The sequence below is a fragment of the Somniosus microcephalus genome, unplaced genomic scaffold (assembly GCF_052327205.1).
Source record: "Somniosus microcephalus isolate GS21.2 unplaced genomic scaffold, FLI_Smic_1.0 unresolved_chr7, whole genome shotgun sequence".
In the NCBI taxonomy this organism is placed as follows: domain Eukaryota; kingdom Metazoa; phylum Chordata; class Chondrichthyes; order Squaliformes; family Somniosidae; genus Somniosus; species Somniosus microcephalus.
Window position 1 is genome coordinate 3,831,684 of NW_028225185.1, and position 23,401 is coordinate 3,855,084.

General features: G+C 54.7%; 1 protein-coding gene across 4 annotated transcripts in view; it reads left to right on the forward strand.

Annotated features, from left to right (window-relative positions):
- The window catches only part of dap3 (death associated protein 3), a 39,734-nt gene that overhangs the window by 11,349 nt on the left and 4,984 nt on the right, over positions 1 to 23,401 (forward strand). For 3 of the 4 annotated variants that reach the window (XM_085978491.1, XM_085978493.1, XM_085978492.1), the window contains exons 4-11: positions 1,493 to 1,594; positions 2,189 to 2,297; positions 3,901 to 3,993; positions 11,696 to 11,826; positions 12,477 to 12,557; positions 15,009 to 15,167; positions 16,305 to 16,364; positions 18,383 to 18,472. In XM_085978491.1, coding sequence (XP_085834617.1) covers positions 1,493 to 1,594; positions 2,189 to 2,297; positions 3,901 to 3,993; positions 11,696 to 11,826; positions 12,477 to 12,557; positions 15,009 to 15,167; positions 16,305 to 16,364; positions 18,383 to 18,472 — 825 coding nt within the window. The remainder of the gene's footprint in view (positions 1 to 1,492; positions 1,595 to 2,188; positions 2,298 to 3,900; positions 3,994 to 11,695; positions 11,827 to 12,476; positions 12,558 to 15,008; positions 15,168 to 16,304; positions 16,365 to 18,382; positions 18,473 to 23,401) is intronic. The other variant, XM_085978494.1, reaches the window with a different exon arrangement.

Genomic DNA, 23,401 nt, shown 5'->3' on the forward strand with positions numbered 1-23,401 from the left:
AAGATAGGAGCAGGAGTCGGCCATTCGGCCCCTCGAGCCTGTTCTGCCATTCAATGTGATCATGGCTGATCATCCAAATTCAGTACCCTGTCCCTGCTTTCTCCCCATATCCCTTGATCCCTTTAGCCTTAAGAAATATATCTAACTCCTTCTTGAATATATTTAATGAATTGGCCTCAACTGCCTTCTGTGGCAGAGAATTCCACAGGTTCACCACTCTCTGGGTGAATAAATTCCTCCTCATCTCAGTCCTAAATGGCTTACCCCTTATCCTTAGACTGTGACCCCTGGTTCTGGACTCCCCGCCATCGGGAACATCCTTCCTGCATCTAGTCTGTCTAGTCCTGTTAGAATTTTATAAGTTTCAATGAGATCCCCTCTCATTCTTCTAAACTCCAGCGAGTACAAGCCCAATCGTCCCAATCTCTCCTCGTACGTCATTCCTGCCATCCCAGGTATCAGTCTTTTCCTTGGAACAGAGGAGGCTGAGGGGAGATTTAATTGAGGTGTATAAAATGATGAGGGGCCCTGGATAGAGTGGATAGGAAGGACCGATTTCCCTGAACAGAGAGGTCAATAACCAGGGGGCAGAGATTGAAAGTCATTGGTCGGAGGATTAGAGGGGAGTTGAGGAGAACTTTTTTCACCCAGAGGGTGGTGAGGGCCTGGAACTCACTGCCTGAAAGGGTGGTCAAGGCAGAAACCCTCTCAGCACATTTAAAAGTACTTGGATATGCACTTCAAGTGCCGTAACCTGCAGGGCTACGGACCAAGAGCTGGAAAGTGGGATTAGGCTGGGATCGCTCTTTGTCGGCCGGCACAGACACGATGGGCCGAATGGCTGCCTGTGCATTGAATTTCTATGATTCTATGACAAGTACACTTACAATTTTTCATGCTCCCTGTCTTCCTGTTAAACTGGCATTGCTCTCGGAGGATTGTTTTTAAATGGTCAAAATTTCATGTAATTCCCTCAGTTCCTCGCTGAGTTCCCTGCACCGGACTGAGCACTGTTCTATCGGTATGTTTACCGAGACTGGGCGGGTGCGTGCAGTGCCCGGCATAGCCGGAAACCAGAGAGGCCGGCAGGTTCCAGGCTCAATACTCCGTGTCTTCTCGCATACCTAAATTGAACCAGGGTCGGGGTGGGGGGGGGGGGGAAACGAGCTTGGGGTCCCTCTGCTCATCCGCGGACTCGTGTAGTGAATGTGTGGGGCGCCGAGCAAGGACAGGGTCAGCCTTGGCCGTGAGGCCTCCATGCTTGACAGTCGCTGTCTAAACTCGCTATGCCCCCTATTCCGTGGAACTCTTCCCCCCAGAGGCGCGCGCACGCTCTCTCTCGCTCCCTCCAAAAACACCCCTTCCGTACGTCTGAGCCCTTCCTGAACCTTTCCCGCCCCCTGCTCTTCGACCCACCGTCGAGCTCTCCCGAGACGTGCTGTATCTGAGGGCGCCGTGTAAGTGAACCGGATGTGGTGTGCTCTTTGTACAGGGACTACACGATGAGCAGCACGGGGGGCTGCACTACACCATCTCTCCCGGTGATCTGAAAACCATCTTCCCTCACGGCCTGACTCGCCGCTTCCAGCAGCAGGTAGGTGGCTCCTCTACTGCCGGGGGGGGGGGGGCGGTGTTTGCTCATTCTCCGTGTATCCGGAGGGAAATACCTTTCCCACTTTGCAGCCATGCTGGGTTACTGCTCTGGGGGTGGGGGGGGGGGCTCTTCCTACACCTCTCTCCTAAATGGGTGCAGGAATAGGTGTGCCGTTCACTGGCCAGTCTCTCTCCTGCCTCTAATCTGCCTGTTTCCTTTTTCTCTTTCTCTTGCTGCTTCTTTGTCCCTGTCCTCTTGTCTCTCTCTCTCTCTCACTGTTGCGTGCTCTCGCTCCTTCTTTCATGCTCCTCTCTCTGTCTCTCGTATCTGTCTCACCGCGGTAGAGTTTCTATTGACTTTCCTTTCTCTCTCTTCCTCCCAGCATCCTATCCTTAACGCACTCTCTCCTCTTTTTCCCCCCCCCCCCCCCCCCGCATTCTCCCCGTGTTGAATTCAAGACCCGTATACAGGCTCGGATTGTGGGACAAAGGCAGACTGAGGGCGGCGAGGATTGGCTGTGTAATCTGCAATTCCACCTTGTGCGCTTTAGGCCGTTGCTGCTGGTGTCTGATCTCCTGTCTCTTCGTCTTTCAGGTTAAGACTTTCAACGAGGCGTGTGTCATGGTTCGACGGCCGGCGCTGGAGTTGATCGGTTATTTAAAAGCCGCTAATTATTCGCACCCGGCCATTCGATACGTCGTCTGTATCCTTTTTTATTTTAAAAAACAAATGGGGTTGTCATCTTTGGAACAGAGGAGGCTGTGGGGAGATTTAATTGAGGTGTATAAATTATGAGGGGCCTGGATAGAGTGGATAGGAAGGACCTATTTCCCTTCGCAGAGAGGGTCAATAATCAGGGGGACAGAGATTTAAAGTAATTGGTCGAAGGATTAGAGGGGAGTTGAGGAGAACTTTCTTCACCCAGAGTGTGGTGGGGGTCTGGAACTCACTGCCTGAAAGGGTGGTCGAGGCAGAAACCCTCATCACATTTAAAAAGTACTTGGATATGCACTTGAAGTGCCGTAACCTACAGGGCTACGGACCAAGAGCTGGAAAGTGGGATTAGGCTGGGATTGCTCTTTGTCGGCCAGCACGGACACGATGGGCCGAATGGCTTCCTTCTGTGCCATAAATTTCTCTGAACAAAATCTTCAAAGATTTTAAACACAAGCCTCTTGAGATTGTGGAGGAGGCGAGCTTGGATAGGGAGGCACTTTCTGTTCAGTAGCTTGACTGCTAAAGCTGCTCTTGTGTCCTGTCACAGACAGCGCCCCCCCCCATGGGTGGCTCGGTGGACTGCGGCACCCGGTGCAGCATTGAGCCACACCGATTCGGGATGGTCCCAGGGCTCTGTTCCTGACCCCTTGACACCGACCCCACTACAGAGAGCGTGCAACTGAGGACGGAACAGATTCCCGCGGTCGAATATTATGCCCACACTCGCAGCCGAACTCCCAGACAAGGGACAGACATAGAAACATAGAAGATAGGAACAGGAGTCGGCCATTCGGCCCCTCGAGCCTGCTCCGCCATTCAATGAGATCATGGCTGATCATCCAAATTCAGTACCCTGTCCCTGCCTTCTCCCCATATCCCTTGATCCCTTTAGCCTTAAGAAATATATCCAACTCCTTCTTGAATATATTTAATGAAGTGGCCTCAACTGCCTTCTGTGGTAGAGAATTCCACAGGTTCACCACTCTGGGTTGAGTGGAGGTAGCGGAGGTGGTCTGGCAGTGTACGGCAGCTCAGCAAGGAACCGCGTCTCACGCGCCATTGAATGGGAATGGACTCTGCTTTCGGTGTCAATGAATTTCCAACACGGTTGATGCTGTGATGTTTCACACGAGGAACGACAGGGTATGCCCCTGGATCCTTGTTCCCGTTGGCTGTTGGTGAGCACAGTATAGTTTGTATATTTGTCCCAACTGTTGCCTAACTCTCCACTAGCGAGCTTTAGAACTGAAGTTTCCCGGTACCAGGCCTGCCCAGGGACCTGTTCCCAGCCCAATGGTGGGAGCAGCTGGGGTGATTCATCTTCAACTTTTCTTTCCCTCTCCTTCACTCCCTGTGGGGAATGGCATGGCCTGCACTTGGCACCATTAACAGCTCGCTAACCATTGCCCATCCAGTCAGTCGACTGCCCTGCCGCTGTGTGACCAACGCAGGCAGCCCAGGAACGGGAGTGTGCGATAGAAGGCAGCTTGTTCCCAAACCGCGAGACCCTCTGGGTCTGCTCACGGCGAGCCAGTCCCAGACTGCGAGCTGTTTGGTCCCGTTCTCTCCTTGACTCATTGCGGTTCTAGATGGTCAGAAGGGGTGCGGGAAAACGCTCACCTTGTGCAACGCAGTCCATCACTGCGCCAAGCAGGACTGGTTAATCCTGCACGTCCCAGACGGTAAGGCACCAACGCTTTGTCTCAACTTGGGGTCAAGAGACAATTGGATGGGTTTCTGGTACGAGAAGAGGTTGGGGGATTTAGTGAGAAGCTGGTTGGGGGACTCGGTGAGAAGGGGATTGGTTGGGTTGGGGACTCGGTGAGAAGGGGATTGGTTGGGTTGGGGACTCGGCGAGAAGGGGATTGGTTGGGTTGGGGGACTCGGTGAGAAGGGGATTGGTTGGGTTAGGGGACTCGGCGAGAAGGGGATTGGTTGGGTTGGGGGACTCGGTGAGAAGGGGATTGGTTGGGTTGGGGGACTCGGTGAGAAGGGGATTGGTTGGGGGACTCGGTGAGAAGGAGATTGGTTGGGTTGGGGACTCGGTGAGAAGGGGATTGGTCGGGTTAGGGGACTCGGCGAGAAGGGGATTGGTTGGGTTGGGGGACTCGGTGAGAAGGGGATTGGTTGGGTTGGGGGACTCGGTGAGAAGGGGATTGGTTGGGTTAGGGGACTCGGTGAGAAGGGGATTGGTTGGGGACTCGGTGAGAAGGGGATTGGGGACTCGGTGAGAAGGGGATTGGTTGGGGACTCGGTGAGAAGGGGATTGGGGACTCGGTGAGAAGGGGATTGGTTGGGTTAGGGGACTCGGTGAGAAGGGGATTGGGGACTCGGTGAGAAGGGGATTGGTTGGGTTGGGGGACTTGGCGAGAAGGGGATTGGTTGGGTTGGGGGACTTGGCGAGAAGGGGATTGGTTGGGTTGGGGGACTTGGCGAGAAGGGGATTGGTTGGGTTGGGGGACTCAGTGAGAAGGGGATTGGTTGGGTTGGGGGACTCGGTGAGAAGGGGATTGGTTGGGGACATGGTGAGAAGGGGATTGGTTGGGGACATGGTGAGAAGGGGATTGGTTGGGGACTCGGTGAGAAGGGGATTGGTTGGGTTGGGGACTCGGTGAGAAGGGGATTGGTTGGGGGGACTCGGTGAGAAGGGGATTGGTTGGGGGGACTCGGTGAGAAGGGGATTGGTTGGGGGACTCGGTGAGAAGGGGATTGGTTGGGGACATGGTGAGAAGGGGATTGGTTGGGGACATGGTGAGAAGGGGATTGGTTGGGGACTCGGTGAGAAGGGGATTGGTTGGGTTGGGGACTCGGTGAGAAGGGGATTGGTTGGGGGGACTCGGTGAGAAGGGGATTGGTTGGGGGGACTCGGTGAGAAGGGGATTGGTTGGGGGACTCGGTGAGAAGGGGATTGGTTGGGGGACTCGGTGAGAAGGGGATTGGTTGGGGGACTCGGTGAGAAGGGGATTGGTTGGGTTTGGGGGGACTCGGCGAGAAGGGGATTGGTTGGGGGGACTCGGTGAGAAGGGGATTGGTTGGGGGACTCGGTGAGAAGGGGATTGGTTGGGGGACTCGGTGAGAAGGGGATTGGTTGGGTTTGGGGGGACTCGGCGAGAAGGGGATTGGTTGGGGGGACTCGGTGAGAAGGGGATTGGTTGGGGGACTCGGTGAGAAGGGGATTGGTTGGGGGACTCGGTGAGAAGGGGATTGGTTGGGTTTGGGGGGACTCGGCGAGAAGGGGATTGGTTGGGTTTGGGGGGACTCGGCGAGAAGGGGATTGGTTGGGGGACTCGGTGAGAAGGGGATTGGTTGGGGGGACTCGGTGAGAAGGGGATTGGTTGGGGGACTCGGTGAGAAGGGGATTGGTTGGGGACTCGGTGAGAAGGGGATTGGGGACTCGGTGAGAAGGGGATTGGTTGGGTTAGGGGACTCGGTGAGAAGGGGATTGGGGACTCGGTGAGAAGGGGATTGGTTGGGTTTGGGGGGACTCGGCGAGAAGGGGATTGGTTGGGTTTGGGGGGACTCGGCGAGAAGGGGATTGGTTGGGGGACTCGGTGAGAAGGGGATTGGTTGGGGGACTCGGTGAGAAGGGGATTGGTTGGGGACTCGGTGAGAAGGGGATTGGGGACTCGGTGAGAAGGGGATTGGTTGGGTTAGGGGACTCGGTGAGAAGGGGATTGGTTGGGTTTGGGGGGACTCGGCGAGAAGTGGATTGGTTGGGTTTGGGGGGACTCGGTGAGAAGGGGATTGGTTGGGTTTGGGGGGACTCGGCGAGAAGGGGATTGGTTGGGGGGACTCGGTGAGAAGGGGATTGGTTGGGGGACTCGGTGAGAAGGGGATGGATTGGTTGGGGGGACTCGGTGAGAAGGGGATTGGTTGGGGGACTCGGTGAGAAGGGGATTGGGGACTCGGTGAGAAGGGGATTGGTTGGGTTTGGGGGGACTCGGCGAGAAGGGGATTGGTTGGGGGGACTCGGTGAGAAGGGGATTGGTTGGGGGGACTCGGTGAGAAGGGGATTGGTTGGGGACTCGGTGAGAAGGGGATTGGTTGGGGACTCGGCGAGAAGAGGATTGGTTGGGTTGGGGACTCGGTGAGAAGAGGATTGGTTGGGGACATGGTGAGAAGGGGATTGGTTGGGGACTCGGTGAGAAGGGGATTGGTTGGGGACATGGTGAGAAGGGGATTGGTTGGGGACTCGGTGAGAAGGGGATTGGTTGGGTTGGGGACTCGGTGAGAAGGGGATTGGTTGGGGGGACTCGGTGAGAAGGGGATTGGTTGGGGGGACTCGGTGAGAAGGGGATTGGTTGGGGGACTCGGTGAGAAGGGGATTGGTTGGGGGACTCTGAAGGGGATTTGTTGGGTTTGGGGGGACTCGGCGAGAAGGGGATTGGTTGGGGGGACTCGGTGAGAAGGGGATTGGTTGGGGGACTCGGTGAGAAGGGGATTGGTTGGGTTTGGGGGGACTCGGCGAGAAGGGGATTGGTTGGGTTTGGGGGGACTCGGCGAGAAGGGGATTGGTTGGGTTGGGGGACTTGGCGAGAAGGGGATTGGTTGGGGACATGGTGAGAAGGGGATTGGTTGGGTTGGGGACTCGGCGAGAAGGGGATTGGTTGGGTTGGACTCGGTGAGAAGGGGATTGGTTGGGTTGGACTCGGCGAGAAGGGGATTGGTTGGGTTGGGGGACTCGGCGAGAAGGGGATTGGTTGGGGACATGGTGAGAAGGGGATTGGTTGGGTTGGGGACTCGGTGAGAAGGGGATTGGTTGGGTTGGGGGACTCGGTGAGAAGGGGATTGGTTGGGTTGGACTCGGCGAGAAGGGGATTGGTTGGGTTGGGGGACTCGGCGAGAAGGGGATTGGTTGGGGACATGGTGAGAAGGGGATTGGTTGGGTTGGGGACTCGGTGAGAAGGGGATTGGTTGGGTTGGGGGACTCGGTGAGAAGGGGATTGGTTGGGTTGGGGGACTCGGTGAGAAGGGGATTGGTTGGGGACTCGGTGAGAAGGATTGGTTGGGGACATGGTGAGAAGGGGATTGGTTGGGGACTCGGTGAGATGGGGATTGGTTGGGGGACTCGGTGAGAAGGGGATTGGTTGGGGGACTCGGTGAGAAGGGGATTGGTTGGGGGACTCGGTGAGAAGGGGATTGGTTGGGGGACTCGGTGAGAAGGGGATTGGTTGGGTTTGGGGGGACTCGGCGAGAAGGGGATTGGTTGGGTTTGGGGGGACTCGGCGAGAAGTGGATTGGTTGGGTTGGGGGACTCGGCGAGAAGGGGATTGGTTGGGGACATGGTGAGAAGGGGATTGGTTGGGGACTCGGTGAGAAGGGGATTGGTTGGGTTGGGGACTCGGCGAGAAGGGGATTGGTTGGATTGGGGGGACTCGGTGAGAAGGGGATTGGTTGGGTTGGGGGACTCGGTGAGAAGGGGATTGGTTGGGGACTCGGTGAGAAGAGGATTGGTTGGGTTGGGGACTCGGTGAGAAGAGGATTGGTTGGGGACATGGTGAGAAGGGGATTGGTTGGGGACTCGGTGAGAAGGGGATTGGTTGGGTTTGGGGGGACTCGGCGAGAAGGGGATTGGTTGGGTTGGGGGACTCGGCGAGAAGGGGATTGGTTGGGGACATGGTGAGAAGGGGATTGGTTGGGGACTCGGTGAGAAGGGGATTGGTTGGGTTGGGGACTCGGCGAGAAGGGGATTGGTTGGGTTGAACTCGGTGAGAAGGGGATTGGTTGGGGGGACTCGGTGAGAAGGGGATTGGTTGGGGGGACTCGGTGAGAAGGGGATTGGTTGGGGGACTCGGTGAGAAGGGGATTGGTTGGGGGACTCGGTGAGAAGGGGATTGGTTGGGGGACTCGGTGAGAAGGGGATTGGTTGGGTTTGGGGGGACTCGGCGAGAAGGGGATTGGTTGGGTTGGGGGACTCGGCGAGAAGGGGATTGGTTGGGGACATGGTGAGAAGGGGATTGGTTGGGGACTCGGTGAGAAGGGGATTGGTTGGGTTGGGGACTCGGCGAGAAGGGGATTGGTTGGGGACATGGTGAGAAGGGGATTGGTTGGGGACTCGGTGAGAAGGGGATTGGTTGGGTTGGACTCGGTGAGAAGGGGATTGGTTGGGTTGGACTCGGTGAGAAGGGGATTGGTTGGGGACTCGGTGAGAAGGGGATTGGTTGGGGACTCGGTGAGAAGGGGATTGGTTGGGGACTCGGTGAGAAGGGGATTGGTTGGGTTGGACTCGGTGAGAAGGGGATTGGTTGGGGACTCGGTGAGAAGGGGATTGGTTGGGTTGGGGGACTCGGCGAGAAGGGGATTGGTTGGGTTGGGGGACTCGGCGAGATGGGGATTGGTTGGGTTGGGGGACTCGGCGAGAAGGGGATTGGTTGGGTTGGGGGATTGGTTGGGTTGAGGGACTCGGCGAGATGGGGATTGGTTGGGTTGAGGGACTCGGCGAGAAGTGGATTGGTTGGGTTGGGGGACTCGGCGAGAAGGGGACTGGTTGGGTTGGGGGACTCGGCGAGAAGGGGATTGGTTGGGTTGGGGGACTTGGCGAGAAGGGGATTGGTTGGGTTGGGGGACTCGGCGAGAAGGGGATTGGTTGGGTTGGGGGACTCGGCGAGAAGGGGATTGGTTGGGTTGGGGGACTCGGCGAGAAGGGGATTGGTTGGGTTGGGGGACTCGGCGAGAAGGGGATTGGTTGGGTTGGGGGACTGGGAAGGGGATTGGTTGGGTTGGGGGACTGGGAAGGGGATTGGTTGGGTTGAGGGACTCGGTAAGATGGGGATTGGTTGGGGGACTCGGTCTGAAGGGGATTGGTTGGGGGACTCGGTCTGAAGGGGATTGGTTGGGGGACTCGGTCTGAAGGGGATTGGTTGGGGGACTCGGCGAGAAGGGGACTGGTTGGGTTGGGGGACTCGGCGAGAAGGGGATTGGTTGGGTTGGGGGATTCGGTGAGATGGGGATTGGTTGGGGGACTCAGCGAGAAGGGGATTGGTTGGGGGACTCGGCGACAAGGGGATTGGTTGGGGGACTCGGCGACAAGGGGATTGGTTGGGGGACTCGGCGACAAGGGGATTGGTTGGGTTGGGGGACTCGGCGAGAAGGGGATTGGTTGGGTTGGGGGACTCGGCGAGAAGGGGGTTGGTTGGATTGGGGGATTCGGTGAGATGGGGATTGGTTGGGGGACTCAGCGAGAAGGGGATTGGTTGGGGGACTCGGCGACAAGGGGATTGGTTGGGGGACTCGGCGACAAGGGGATTGGTTGGGGGACTCGGCGACAAGGGGATTGGTTGGGTTGGGGGACTCGGCGAGAAGGGGATTGGTTGGGTTGGGGGACTCGGCGAGAAGGGGGTTGGTTGGATTGGGGGATTCGGTGAGAAGGGGATTGGTTGGGGGATTCGGTGAGATGGGGATTGGTTGGGGGACTCGGCGACAAGGGGATTGGTTGGGTTGGGGGACTCGGCGAGAAGGGGATTGGTTGAGTTGGGGGATTCGGTGAGATGGGGATTGGTTGGGGGACTCGGCGAGAAGGGGATTGGTTGGGTTGGGGGATTCGGTGAGAAGGGGATTGGTTGGGGGAGTCGGTGAGATGGGGATTGGTTGGGTTGGGGGACTCGGCGAGAAGGGGATTGGTTGGGTTGGGGGATTCGGTGAGAAGGGGATTGGTTGGGGGATTCGGTGAGATGGGGATTGGTTGGGTTGGGGGACTCGGCGAGAAGGGGATTGGTTGGGTTGGGGGATTCGGTGAGAAGGGGATTGGTTGGGGGATTCGGTGAGATGGGGATTGGTTGAGGGACTCGGCGACAAGGGGATTGGTTGGGTTGGGGGACTCGGCGAGAAGGGGATTGGTTGGGTTGGGGGATTCGGTGAGATGGGGATTGGTTGGGGGACTCAGCGACAAGGGGATTGGTTGGGGGACTCGGCGACAAGGGGATTGGTTGGGGGACTCGGCGACAAGGGGATTGGTTGGGGGACTCGGCGACAAGGGGATTGGTTGGGGGACTCGGCGACAAGGGGATTGGTTGGGGGACTCGGCGACAAGGGGATTGGTTGGGGGACTCGGCGACAAGGGGATTGGTTGGGTTACATAGAAACATAGAAGATAGGAGCAGGAGTAGGCCATTCGGCCCTTCGAGCCTGCTCCGCCATTCAATGAGATCATGGCTGATCATCCAAATTCAGTACCCTGTCCCTGCCTTCCCATAACCCTTGATCCTTTTAGCCTTAAGAAATATATCCAACTCTTTCTTGAATATATTTAATGAACTGGCCTCCACCGCCCTCTGTGGCAGAGAATTCCACAGGTTCACCACTCTCTGGGTGAAGAAATTACTCCTCATTTCAGTCCTAAATGGCTTACCCCTTATCCTTAGACTATGACCCCTGGTTCTGGACTCCCCGGCCATCAGAAACATCCTTCCTGCATCTAGTCTGTCCAGGCCTGACAGAATTTTATAGGTTTCAATGAGATCCCCTCTCAATCTTCCAAACTCCAGTGAGTATAAGCCCAATCGACACAATCTCTCCTCGTACATCATTCCTGCCATCCCAGGTATCAGCCTGGTGAATCTTCGCTGCACTCCTTCCATGGCAAGAACGTCCTTCCTCAGGTAAGGCAACCAAAACTGCACACAATACTCAAGGTGCAGTCTCACCAATGCCCTGTACAACTGTAGCAAGACATCCTTGTTCCTGTACTCGAACCCTCTTGCTGCAAAGGCCAACATACCATTTGCCTTCTTAACCGCCTGCTGCACCTGCATGCTTACCTTCAGCGACTGGTGCACAAGAACACCCAGGTCTCGTTGCACTTCCCCTTCTCCCAATCTATTGCCATTCAGATAATAATCTGCCTTCCTGTTTTTGCCACTATAGTGCATTTGCCATGTTTCTGCCCAATCTGTCCAAATCGTACTGGAGTTTCACGACATCCTCCTCACAGCATACCCTCCCACCCAGCTTTGTATCGTCTGCAAATTTGGAGATATTACATCCAATTCCCTCGTCCAGATCATTAATATATATTGTGAACAGCTGGGGTCCTAGGACCGATCCTTGCGGCACCCCACTAGTCACTGCCTGCCACTCGGAAAACGACCCGCTTATTCCAACTCTTTGCTTTCTGTCCGCCAACCAGTTCTCTATCCAAGTCAATACCTTGCCCCCAATCCCATGTGCCTTAATTTTGCACGCTAATCTCTTTGGGGGACTCGGCGAGAAGGAGATTGGTTGGGTTGGGGGACTCGGCGAGAAGGGGATTGGTTGGGTTGGGGGACTCGGCGAGAAGGGGATTGGTTGGGTTGGGGGACTCGGTGGGAAGGGGATTGGTTGGGGTGAGGTAAGTCCTGAGGTGTGAAATGCGCTATAGAAATGCCCGTCTTTATATTTCAATCACAGCTTACTTGTGGGTTAAGCACTGCAAGGAACTGATGCAGTCGTCCTATAACCAGGCTCGCTTTGACCAGCCCTTGGAGGCCTCGACATGGCTCAAAAACTTCAAGATCACCAATGAGCGATTCTTAAAGCAGGTAATGAAGCAACCGACACCTGGGAGCCTTGACCAGAGTGATTCGGTGAGCCCCCCACCCCCAAGGCCAGGCTTCAACTGATCATAGCTGGGGCAGTAAGGCTGCCTTCCATTTATTGCCCGTCCCTAGCTACCCATGAGAAGGTGGTGGTGAGCTGCCTTCTTGAACCGCTGCAGTCTGTGACTACTTTTGTAGCGGATTGGTACATCTGAGTGTCTCGCTGGGCTATTTCAGAGGACAGTTAAGAGTCAACCACATTGCTGTGGGTCGAGAGTCACATACCGGCCAGACCGGGTAAGGGCGGCAGATTTCCTTCCCTGAAGGACATTAGTGAACTGATGGGTTTTTACAACAATCCGGTAGGTTCACGGGCACCATTACTGACAGGAGCTTTTTATTTAATTAACTGAATTTAAATTCCCCAGCTGCTGTGGTGGGATTTGCATCCATGTCTCCAGATCATTAGTCCAGTCACATAACCGCGATGGTACCGTAGGGGCAGTAATGCTGAAAATGGGAAATTCTGGCATGTTTAGCAGAGAAAGCTCTGTCATGATCTCTCTACATTGACGGGGGTGGGAGGGATGCTTTTGCTGCTGTTAATGTGCAGTTCGACCGCACAAACAGGATTTTGTTTTTGTTCGAAACAGCTAAAAACCCAACAGAAATATGTCTGGAGCAAGCGGGAGGCGACCGAGGAGGGCCGACCGTTGGGCGAAGTGGTGGACCAGGTGAGGCACCGCACTCCCGAGCTCCAAAGATGTCGTCGATTTAGTCCGAGGACGATGGCGGGGAGAGATCAGACATTCTTCGGATCTGTGCCCCAACATCGACAGTGCCTCCACCACCCAGAAGGACAAGGGCAGCAGGCGCACGGGAACACCACCACCTCCCAAGTCACACCCCATCCCGACTGAGACAAATCAGCCATTCCTTCATCGGCGCTGGGTCAAAAATCCTAGAACTCCCTCCCTAACAGCACTGTGGGAGCACCTTCACTACACGGGACTGCAGCAGTTCAAGAAGGCGGCTCACCACCACCTTCTCAAGGGCAATTAGGGATGGCCAATAAATGCCGGCCTTGAAAAATAAAAAATTAGAATTAAAAAAAATTTTAAAAAAAATTTGAACACCAGACCACCTCGTCCATTGCTAATTCCCAAAACTACCCTAATGGTTTACCAATTAAGCCTGCTTCCTGGTAGCATTCCCCACCCCGCCTGCCCCCCCCGCCCCGAGCAGCTGAGCTGGTAAATGCACTGCCTGAAAACCCCGAGTTTCAGATCCCCGATCTGTGCTGGGATGGTTGACTGCAGCCGTGAGATACGGAGGATTAAGCAGCCAGGGGTTTCTGCTCCCGGTCACGATTTGGTGACCCTGCTGGACGTTTGGGAGGGGGAAAGTGCCAGATCGGGCTCCTGCGGTTGAATAGCCTGCGGGCACTGTCCAGGCTGAAGCCCACTTGAGTGAGGTAGCCGAGGGTATCCAATACCCCAGGAAGCCGGTGTCTTCAGAGGACGAAGGGAGTTCTGTCCATTCCAGTGGCCCTGTGGCACCTGAAACCAGTCAGTTTGGTCCACTTCCTATCTGGTGTAAACTGATCTCCAAATAACCAACTGTGTGCTGGAAACTCAGCCACTGCTACTTTCCCAAAGCAGTGCTGAAATTCATCTTTCTGACCCTGAAGGCGTTGGCATTTTCTGGGGTACTGTTCCACTGTGACCAACGACCCTCCAATACCCTGCTGCTATTCTTTTTAATTTGCTCGTGGGATGTGGGCGTTGCTGGCAAGGCCGGCATTTATTGCCAATCCCTAATTGCCCCTTGAGAAGGTGGTGGTGAGCCGCCTTGAGCCGCTGCAGTCCGTGTGGTGAAGGTGCTCCCACAGTGCTGTTAGGGAGGGAGTTCCAGGATTTTGACCCAGCGACGATGAAGGAACAGTAATATATTTCCAAGTGAGGATGGTGTGTGTGACTTGGAGGTGGTGGTGTTCCCATGCACCTGCTGCCCTTGTCCTTCTAAGTGGTAGAGGTCGCGGGTTTGGGAGGTGCTGCTGAAGAAGCCTTAGCGAGTTGCTGCAGTGCTACGGTGCGCCGGTGGTGGAGGGAGTGAATGTTTAAGTTGGTGGATGGGGTGCCGATCAAACGGGCTGCTTTGTCCTAGATGGTGCCGAGCTTCTTGAGTGTTGTTGGAGCTGCACTCATCCAGGCAAGTGGAGAGTATTCCATCACACTCCTGACTTGTGCCTTGTAGATGGTGGAGAGGCTTTGGGGAGTCAGGAGGTGAGACACTCGCCGCAGAATACCCAGCCTCTGACCTGCTCTTGTAGCCGTGAGAGATAGATGGTGAATCGTGCAGGCTGTTCAACTTTGAAGATTATCAACATATGGACATATGAGGAGAGGTTGAGTAGATTGGGACTCTACTCATTGGAGTTCAGAAGAATGAGAGGCGATCTTATTGAAACATATAAGATTGTGAAGGGGTTGGATCGGGTGGATGCGGGGAGGATGTTCCCGATGATGGGTGAAACTAGAACTGGGGGCATAGTCTTAGAATAAGGGGCTGCTCTTTCAAAACTGAGATGAGGAGGAACTACTTCACTCAGAGGGTGGTAGGTCCATGGAATATGCTGCCCCAAAAAGCTGTAGAAGCTACATCATTACATAAATTTAAAACAGAAATAGACAGTTTCCTAGAAGTAAAGGGAATTAAGGGTTACAGGGAGCGGGCAGGAATTTGGACATGAGTCTAGGTTCGGATCGGACATGGCCCTGTGGATAGCGGAGCGGGCCCGGGGGCCATGTAGCCTGATCCTGCTCCTATTTCGTGTGTCTAATTCTGTTAGATTCAGGAGATGATTCTGTGATAGTAGATTGGCGGTTAGGATCAGATCAGCCATGATCTTATTGAATGGCGGAGCAGGCTCGAGGGGCCGATTGGCCTACTCCTGCTCCTATTTCTTATGTTCTTATTATCACAGCTCTGCCCAAACCTGTCCTCACCCTGTCACTGGATAGGGAGCGGGAGCTGATATTACCTTCTTTGCCGCCCTCGTCAGCTGAACCCCGGGGAAGGAGTCGATGCCCCTCCGGGAAGGACAGGCTGGTGGGGGGGCGGGGATGAGAAACTGGTGCAGGAAATGGCGAAGCTGAACGTGGTGCTTGTTCCTCCCTTTCCAGGGTTTAACGCGAGTGAAGAACGCCAGTGACGTGGTGGGCGTTCTGTTCAAAGAGCTGAAGGCGCAGTGCTTGCCCCACACCTATCGGATGCTGGTGGCGGTTGATGGGGTCAACGCTCTCTGGGGGCCCACCACCATGAAGAAGGAGGACAGGAGTCAGGTATCCCATCCGCTTCCTGCAAACCGTAGCTTAGCCATTCGTCACCAATGTGGGTTATTTCCACGTGTGTAGTACCCGGGTGTGACGTTCTGCCCGTTCACCTCCCTGAAATGGTTAAATATACAGATTACTGTGTACGCCAAGCTGAGCCCAGTCCAGGTCAAAGCACAGAATCGCAATGGACTAAACCTCTTCCCATTCACTCCCATTGTACACAATCCCAATGGACCCAAACCCCTTCCCATTCACTCCCACTGTACACAATCCCAATGGACCCAAACCCCTTCTCATTCACTCCCATTGTACACAATCCCAATGGGCCCAAACCCCTTCCCATTCACTCCCATTATACACAATCCCAATGGACCCAAACCCCTTCCCATTCACTCCCATGGTACACAATCCCAATGGACCCAAACCCCTTCCCATTCACTCCCATTGTACACAATCCCAATGGACCCAAACCCCTTCCCATTCACTCCCACTGTACACAATCCCAATGGACCCAAACCCCTTCCCATTCACTCCCACTGTACACAATCCCAATGGACCCAAACCCCTTCCCATTCACTCCCATTGTACACAATCCCAGTGGACCCAAACCCCTTCCCATTCACTCCCACTGTACACAATCCCAATGGACCCAAACCCCTTCCCATTCACTCCCACTGTACACAATCCCAATGGACCCAAACCCCTTCCCATTCACTCCCACTGTACACAATCCCAATGGACCCAAACCCCTTCCCATTCACTCCCACTGTGCACAATCCCAATGGACCCAAACCCCTTCCCATTCACTCCCACTGTACACAATCCCAGTAGACCCAAACCCCTTCCCATTCACTCCCACTGTATACAATCCCAATGGGCCCAAACCCCTTCCCATTCACTCCCTGACCCTAACTGACCTCTCTGTCTGGGATGACCACCGCATTTGGGAAGTCCCGTTGGCCTCCACCTTCCTGCTAATTAAAGTCCACGACATTCCTAACCATGGTTCGAAATGACCCCGACCACTTGGCCCCTGACCCCACTCCCTGTCTGTGCCGCTGATGATGCTGCACATTGCAGAAAACGAAGCACAAGTCCTCATTCGGTCGAGGTGCTCGCTAACATGGCTGCCTGTTTTTGCAGGTGCTTGCAGACGAGCTCACCCTGATCCACAACCTGAAGAAGCTGGTGAATAATGACTGGGTAAGAGGCGTTCAGTAACCGATAGATTGGATTGTCAGACACCGGCGCGTGGTGTTCAGCGCGGGCCCCTTCGGGGTCAGGGTTTGAATCAGCCCATCTACTGCTGAAACCCTCGCCCGTCTCGCTGCCTGGCTCGACTATTCAGCCCACTCCAGGCCGGCCTCCCTGCCTCTGCCCTCCGCAAACTGCCGCTTTCGCTGTTGTTTTTTAATGAGTAACATTTTTATATTGTGGGTTCCTCCCCAAATAAGACATCGGGGGGAGGGGGGGATTCTTTGAATAGAAAACACCCTCCACCAAGACCACCGTTCCCTTTTAAACGAAGGAGTTGATTGTCTTACAGCAGACTGGCTGTGCTCAGTTTCGGGGGTCTGGGCCTGCGGCTGATGCTCCCTGTTCTCCCCAGAAATTACTGTTCTGAACAGAAACTGCTCAACCTCCCCTCCCCAGGTTCGTGCTCCATTCCCAGAGGCTCAGTGGGCAGCACTCTCTCGCCTCTTGAGTTAGAAGCTCCTGGGTTCAAGACCCACTCCAGAGACTTGAGCACAAACTCTAGTCTGAACCTCCCGGGGCAGCACTGAGGGAGCGCCGCAGTGTCGGAGGGGCGGTACTGAGGGAGCGCCGCACTGTCGGAGGGGCGGTACTGAGGGAGCGCCGCACTGTCGGAGGGGCAGCACTGAGGGAGCGCCGCACTGTCGGAGGGGCAGTACTGAGGGAGCGCCGCACTGTCGGAGGGGCGGTACTGAGGGAGCGCCGCACTGTCGGAGGGGCGGTACTGAGGGAGCGCCGCACTGTCGGGGGGGCGGTACTGAGGGAGCGCCGCACTGTCGGAGGGGCGGTACTGAGGGAGCGCCGCACTGTCGGAGGGGCGGTACTGAGGGAGCGCCGCACTGTCGGAGGGGCGTTACTGAGGGAGCGCTGCACTGAGGGAGCGCTGCACTGTCGGAGGGGCAGTACTGAGGGAGCGCTGCACTGTCGGAGGGGCAGTACTGAGGGAGCGCTGCACTGTCGGAGGGGCAGTACTGAGGGAGCGCTGCACTGTCGGAGGGGCGGTACTGAGGGAGCGCCACACTGTCGGAGGGGCAGTACTGAGGGAGCGCCGCACTGTCGGAGGGGCAGCACTGAGGGAGCGCCGCACTGTCGGAGGGGCAGTACTGAGGGAGCGCCGCACTGTCGGAGGGGCGGTACTGAGGGAGCGCCGCACTGTCGGAGGGGCGGTACTGAGGGAGCGCCGCACTGTCGGGGGGGCGGTACTGAGGGAGCGCCGCACTGTCGGAGGGGCGGTACTGAGGGAGCGCCGCACTGTCGGAGGGGCGGTACTGAGGGAGCGCCGCACTGTCGGAGGGGCGTTACTGAGGGAGCGCTGCACTGAGGGAGCGCTGCACTGTCGGAGGGGCAGTACTGAGGGAGCGCTGCACTGTCGGAGGGGCAGTACTGAGGGAGCGCTGCACTGTCGGAGGGGCAGTACTGAGGGAGCGCTGCACTGTCGGAGGGGCGGTACTGAGGGAGCGCCACACTGTCGGAGGGGCAGTACTGAGGGAGCGCCGCACTGTCGGAGGGGCAGTACTGAGGGAGCACCGCACTGTCGGAGGGGCGGTACTGAGGGAGCGCCGCACTGTCGGAGGGGCGGTACTGAGGGAGCGCCGCACTGTCAGAGATGCCGTCTTTCAGATGAGACGTTAAACCGAGGCCCCGTCTGCGCGCTCAGGTGGATGTAAAAGATCCCATGGCCACTATTCGAAGAAGAGCAGGGGGAGTTCTCCCCGGTGTCCTGGGGCCAATATTTATCCCTCAACCAACATCACTAAAACAGGTGATCTGGTCATTTATCACATTGCTGTTTGTGGGAACTTGCTCTGCGCAAATTGGCTGCCACGTTTCCCACATTACAACAGTGACTACACTTCAAAAAGTACTTCATTGGCTGTGAAGCGCTTGAGCTGGTGAACGGTGCTGTTGCAATGTAACATGAGGTTTCGCAGTTGCCTGTACAATAACAATCTCTCCTTTTGTTGCAGTCTGGCGGGGCGATGGTCACGACACTGACACAGACTGGAGCGCTGGATTCCGCGCACTTGTCCTACCTGCCTCACGATCTGCTGAGGAAGGTGAGCGATTTAACCGCGAAACGCGCCCGTGTGGGGAACTGCTGTTGCGCAGCGAGCGGCTCTTACAGCGGCAATGAGCACGGGTCTCTGGGGTTAGTTTGCTCCCCAGTAAAAGGCGACGACGACTCGCCGGTGTCGGTGAGCTTGTCCTGAGTACCGGTCGGTCACTGGCGCTGTGGGAACACGGAGCCTGGTTGGACAGGAGAGACACAAGAGACTCGAGCAGTGATGACGGTGTTGAGTTTTCTCTTCCCTCTTCTGAAGGGAAATGTCGCTGGCCCTGCCCGAAACCTCCCCATTGTTACTAACTGGCCTTTTATTAGGAGCCCAACTAACGTGAAAACACTGCCCTTGTGAAATATTTACAATGCTGGTGCATGTCCCACTGCAGTGCTCACAATACCAATTGGCTGCCGTGTTTCCCATATTACAACAGTGACTACACTTCAAAAAGTACTTCATTGGTTGTAAAGCGCTTTGGGACGTCCTGAGGTGGTGAAAGGCGCTGGAGAAATGCGAGTTCTTTGATGTAAAGTGAGGCTATGCAGGCCTGTCATGGTCAGCCCTGCATCTCTTCGCCGCCTCCCTGTGGCTCTTCCTTTCCTGCCGCCGCCTCCTCGCACTTCCCGCAGAGATTTCCTGCTCCTTGCCGGTTGCTGCTCGCTGCCGTCCTTGCATTGGTGTCTGCCCATTCCCGCTCTGTCAGTGACACTGGGCTGCGTACGGGCCCCAAGGGCAGTAGGTCCCGAGGCACAAACCAAAACCGGCAGGGAGCTAATCGGGAAATCTGATGGAAAGAAACTGTGCTTTCCGTGTTAACTCTCGTTAACCTCGTGAGCAAACGTAACTGTGGCGAACCACCAGCAATGGTACATTCTGTCCTTCCAAACTAGGACTGTTCCTGGAGAAAGTGTTTAGAGCTGTATAACACTGGGGTACAGGTCTGTCACTGTAAAACACTGGGGTACAATACTGGTGGGTACAGGTCTGTCACTGTATAACACTGGGGTACAGTACTGGTGGGTACAGGTCTGTCACTGTATAACACTGGGGTACAATACTGGTGGGTACAGGTCTGTCACTGTATAACACGGGTACAGTACTGGTGGGTACATGTCTGTCACTGTACAACACTGGGGTACAGTGCTGGTGGGTACAGGTCTGTCACTATAACACGGGTACAGTACTGGTGGGTACAGGTCTGTCACTGTATAACACTGGGGTACAGTACTGGTGGGTACAAGTCTGTCACTGTATAACACGGGGGTACAGTACTGGTGGGTACAGGTCTGTCACTGTATAACACTGGGGTACAATACTGGTGGGTACAGGTCTGTCACTGTATAACACGGGTACAGTACTGGTGGGTACATGTCTGTCACTGTATAACACTGGGGTACAGTACTGGTGGGTACAGGTCTGTCACTGTATAACACTGGTACGGTAATGGTGGGTACAGGTCTGTCACTAACACTGGGGTACAGTACTGGTGGGTACAGGTCTGTCACTAACACTGGGGTACAGTACTGGTGGGTACAGGTCTGTCACTAACACTGGGGTACAGTACTGGTGGGTACAGGTCTGTCACTGTATAACACCGGGTACAGTACTGGTGGGTACAGGTCTGTCGCTGTATAACACGGGTACAGTACTGGTGGGTACAGGTCTGTCACTGTATAACACTGGGGTACAGTACTGGTGGGTACAGGTCTGTCTCTGTATAACACTGGGGTACAGTACTGGTGGGTACAGGTCTGTCACTGTATAACACTGGGGTACAGTACTGGTGGGTACAGGTCTGTCACTGTATAACACTGGGGTACAGTACTGGTGGGTACAGGTCTGTCTCTGTATAACACTGGGGTGCAGCACTGGTGGGTACAGGTCTGTCACTGTATAACACTGGGGTACAGTACTGGTGGGTACAGGTCTGTCACTGTATAACACTGGGGTACAGTACTGGTGGGGACAGGTCTGTCACTGTATAACACGGGTGCAGTACTGGTGGGTACAGGTCTGTCACTGTATAACACGGGTACAGCACTGGTGGGTACAGGTCTGTCACTATAACACTGGGGTACAGCACTGGTGGGTACAGGTTTGTCACGGTATAACACGGGTACAGTACTGGTGTGTACAGGTCTGTCACTATAACACTGGGGTACAGTACTGGTGGGTACAGGTCTGTCACTGTATAACACGGGGGTACAATACTGGTGGGTACAGGTTAGTCACTGTATAACACTGGGGTACAGTACTGGTGGGTACAGGTCTGTCACTGTATAACACGGGTACAGTACTGGTGGGTACAGGTCTGTCACTGTATAACACTAGGGTACAGTACTGGTGGGTTCAGGTCTGTCACTGTATAACACTGGTACAGTACTGGTGGGTACAGGTCTGTCACTAACACTGGGGTACAGTACTGGTGGGTGCAGGTCTGTCACTGTATAACACTGGGGTACAGTACTGGTGGGTACAGGTCTGTCACTGTATAACACTGGGGTACAGTACTGGTGGGTACAGGTCTGTCACTGTATATCACTGGGGTACAGTACTGGTGGGTACAGGTCTGTCACTGTATAACACTGGGGTACAGTACTGGTGGGTACAGGTCTGTCACTGTATAACACTGGGGCACAGTACTGGTGGGTACAAGTCTGTCACTGTATAACACGGGGGTACAGTACTGGTGGGTACAGGTCTGTCACTGTATAACGGGTACAGTACTGGTGGGTACAGGTCTGTCATTAACACTGGGGTACAGTACTGGTGGGTACAGGTTTGTCACTGTATAACACTGGGGTACAGTACTGGTGGGTGCAGGTCTGTCACTGTATAACACTGGGGTACAGTACTGGTGGGTACAGGTCTGTCACTGTATAACACTGGGGTACAGTACTGGTGGGTGCAGGTCTGTCACTAACGGGTACAGTACTGGTGGGTACAGGTCTGTCACTGTATAACACTGGGGTACAGTACTGGAGGGTACAGGTCTGTCACTATAACACTGGGGTACAGTACTGGTGGGGACAGGTCTGTCACAAACACTGGGGTACAGTACTGGTGGGTACAGGTCTGTCACTGTATAACACTGGGGTACAGTACTGGTGGGGACAGGTCTGTCACTAACACTGGGGTACAGTACTGGTGGGTACAGGTCTGTCACTAACATTGGTACAGTACTGGTGGGTACAGGTCTGTCACTAACACTGGGGTACAGTACTGGTGGGTACAGGTCTGTCACTAACATTGGTACAGTACTGGTGGGTACAGGTCTGTCACTGTATAACACTGGGGTACAGTACTGGTGGGTACAGGTCTGTCACTGTATAACACTGGGGTACAGTACTGGTGGGTACAGGTCTGGAGGAATTTCAATTAAGAAACATAGAAGATAGGAGCAGGAGTCGGCCATTCGGCCCCTCGAGCCCGCTCCGCCATTCAATGCGATCATGACTGATCATCCAAATTCAGTACCCTGTCCCTGCCTTCTCCCCATATCCCTTGATCCCAAGGAGAGGACACCCAGGTTGGCTAGAAAAAGCAATAATCCTGAGGATTGGGAGCAGTTTAGGATTCAACAAAGCAGGACAAAAGGATTAATTAAGAAAGGGAAAATAGAATATGAGAGTAAGCTTTCAGGGAACATAAAAACTGACTGTAAAAGCTTTTATAGATATGTGATGAGAAAAAGATTGGTGAAGTCAAGCGTAGGTCCCTTGCAGTCAGAGTCAGGGGAATTTATAATGGGAAACAAGGAAATGGCAGACCAACTAAATACATACTTTGGTTCTGTCTTCACAAAGGAGGACACAAATAACCTCCCAGAGATGCCGGGGAACATAGGGTCTGATGAAAGGGAGGAACTGAAAGAAATCAGTATTTGTAGGGAAATGGTGTTAGGAAAATTGATGGGACTGAAGGCCGATAAATCCCCAGGGCCTGATGGTCTGCATCCCAGGGTACTTAAGGAAGTCTCCCCAGAGATAGCAGATGCATTGCTGGTCATCTTCTGGAACTTGATAGACTCTGGAACAGTACCCATGGATTGGAGGGTAGCTAATGTTACCCCACTATTCAAAAAAGGTGGTAGAGAAAAAGCGGGGAATTATAGACCGGTAAGCCTGACATCGGTAGTGGGGAAAATGCTGGAGTCTATTATAAAAGATGTAATATCCGAGCACTTGGAAAGCAGTGACAGGATCGGACAAAGTCAACATGGATTTACAAAAGGTAAATCATGCTTGACTAATCTACTGGAATGTTTTGAGGATGTAACTGGTAAAATAGATAAGGGAGAACCAGTGGATGTGGTGTATTTGGACTTTCAGAAGGCTTTCGATAAGGTCCCGCATAAGAGATTAGCGTGCAAAATTAAGGCACATGGGATTGGGGCAAGGTATTGACTTGGATAGAGAACTGGTTGGCAGACAGAAAGCAAAGAGTTGGAATAAACGGGTCATTTCCCGAGTGGCAGGCAGTGACTAGTGGGGTACCGCAAGGATCGGCCCTAGGACCCCAGCTGTTCACAATATATATTAATGATCTGGACGAGGGAATTGGATGTAATATCTCCAAATTTGCAGACGACACAAAGCTGGGTGGGAGGGTAAGCTGTGAGGAGGATGTCGTGAAACTCCAGTACGATTTGGACAGGTTGGGTGATTGGGCAGAAACATGGCAAATGCACTATAATGTGGATAAATGCGAGGTTATCCACTTTGGTGGCAAAAACAGGAAGGCAGATTATTATTTGAATGGCAATAGATTGGGAGAAGGGGAAGTGCAAAGAGACCTGGGTGTCCTTGTGCACCAGTCGCTGAAGGTAAGCATGCAGGTGGTTAAGAAGGCAAATGGTATGTTGGCCTTCGTAGCGAGAGGGTTCGAGTACAGGAGCAAGGATGTCTTGCTGCAGTTGTACAGGGT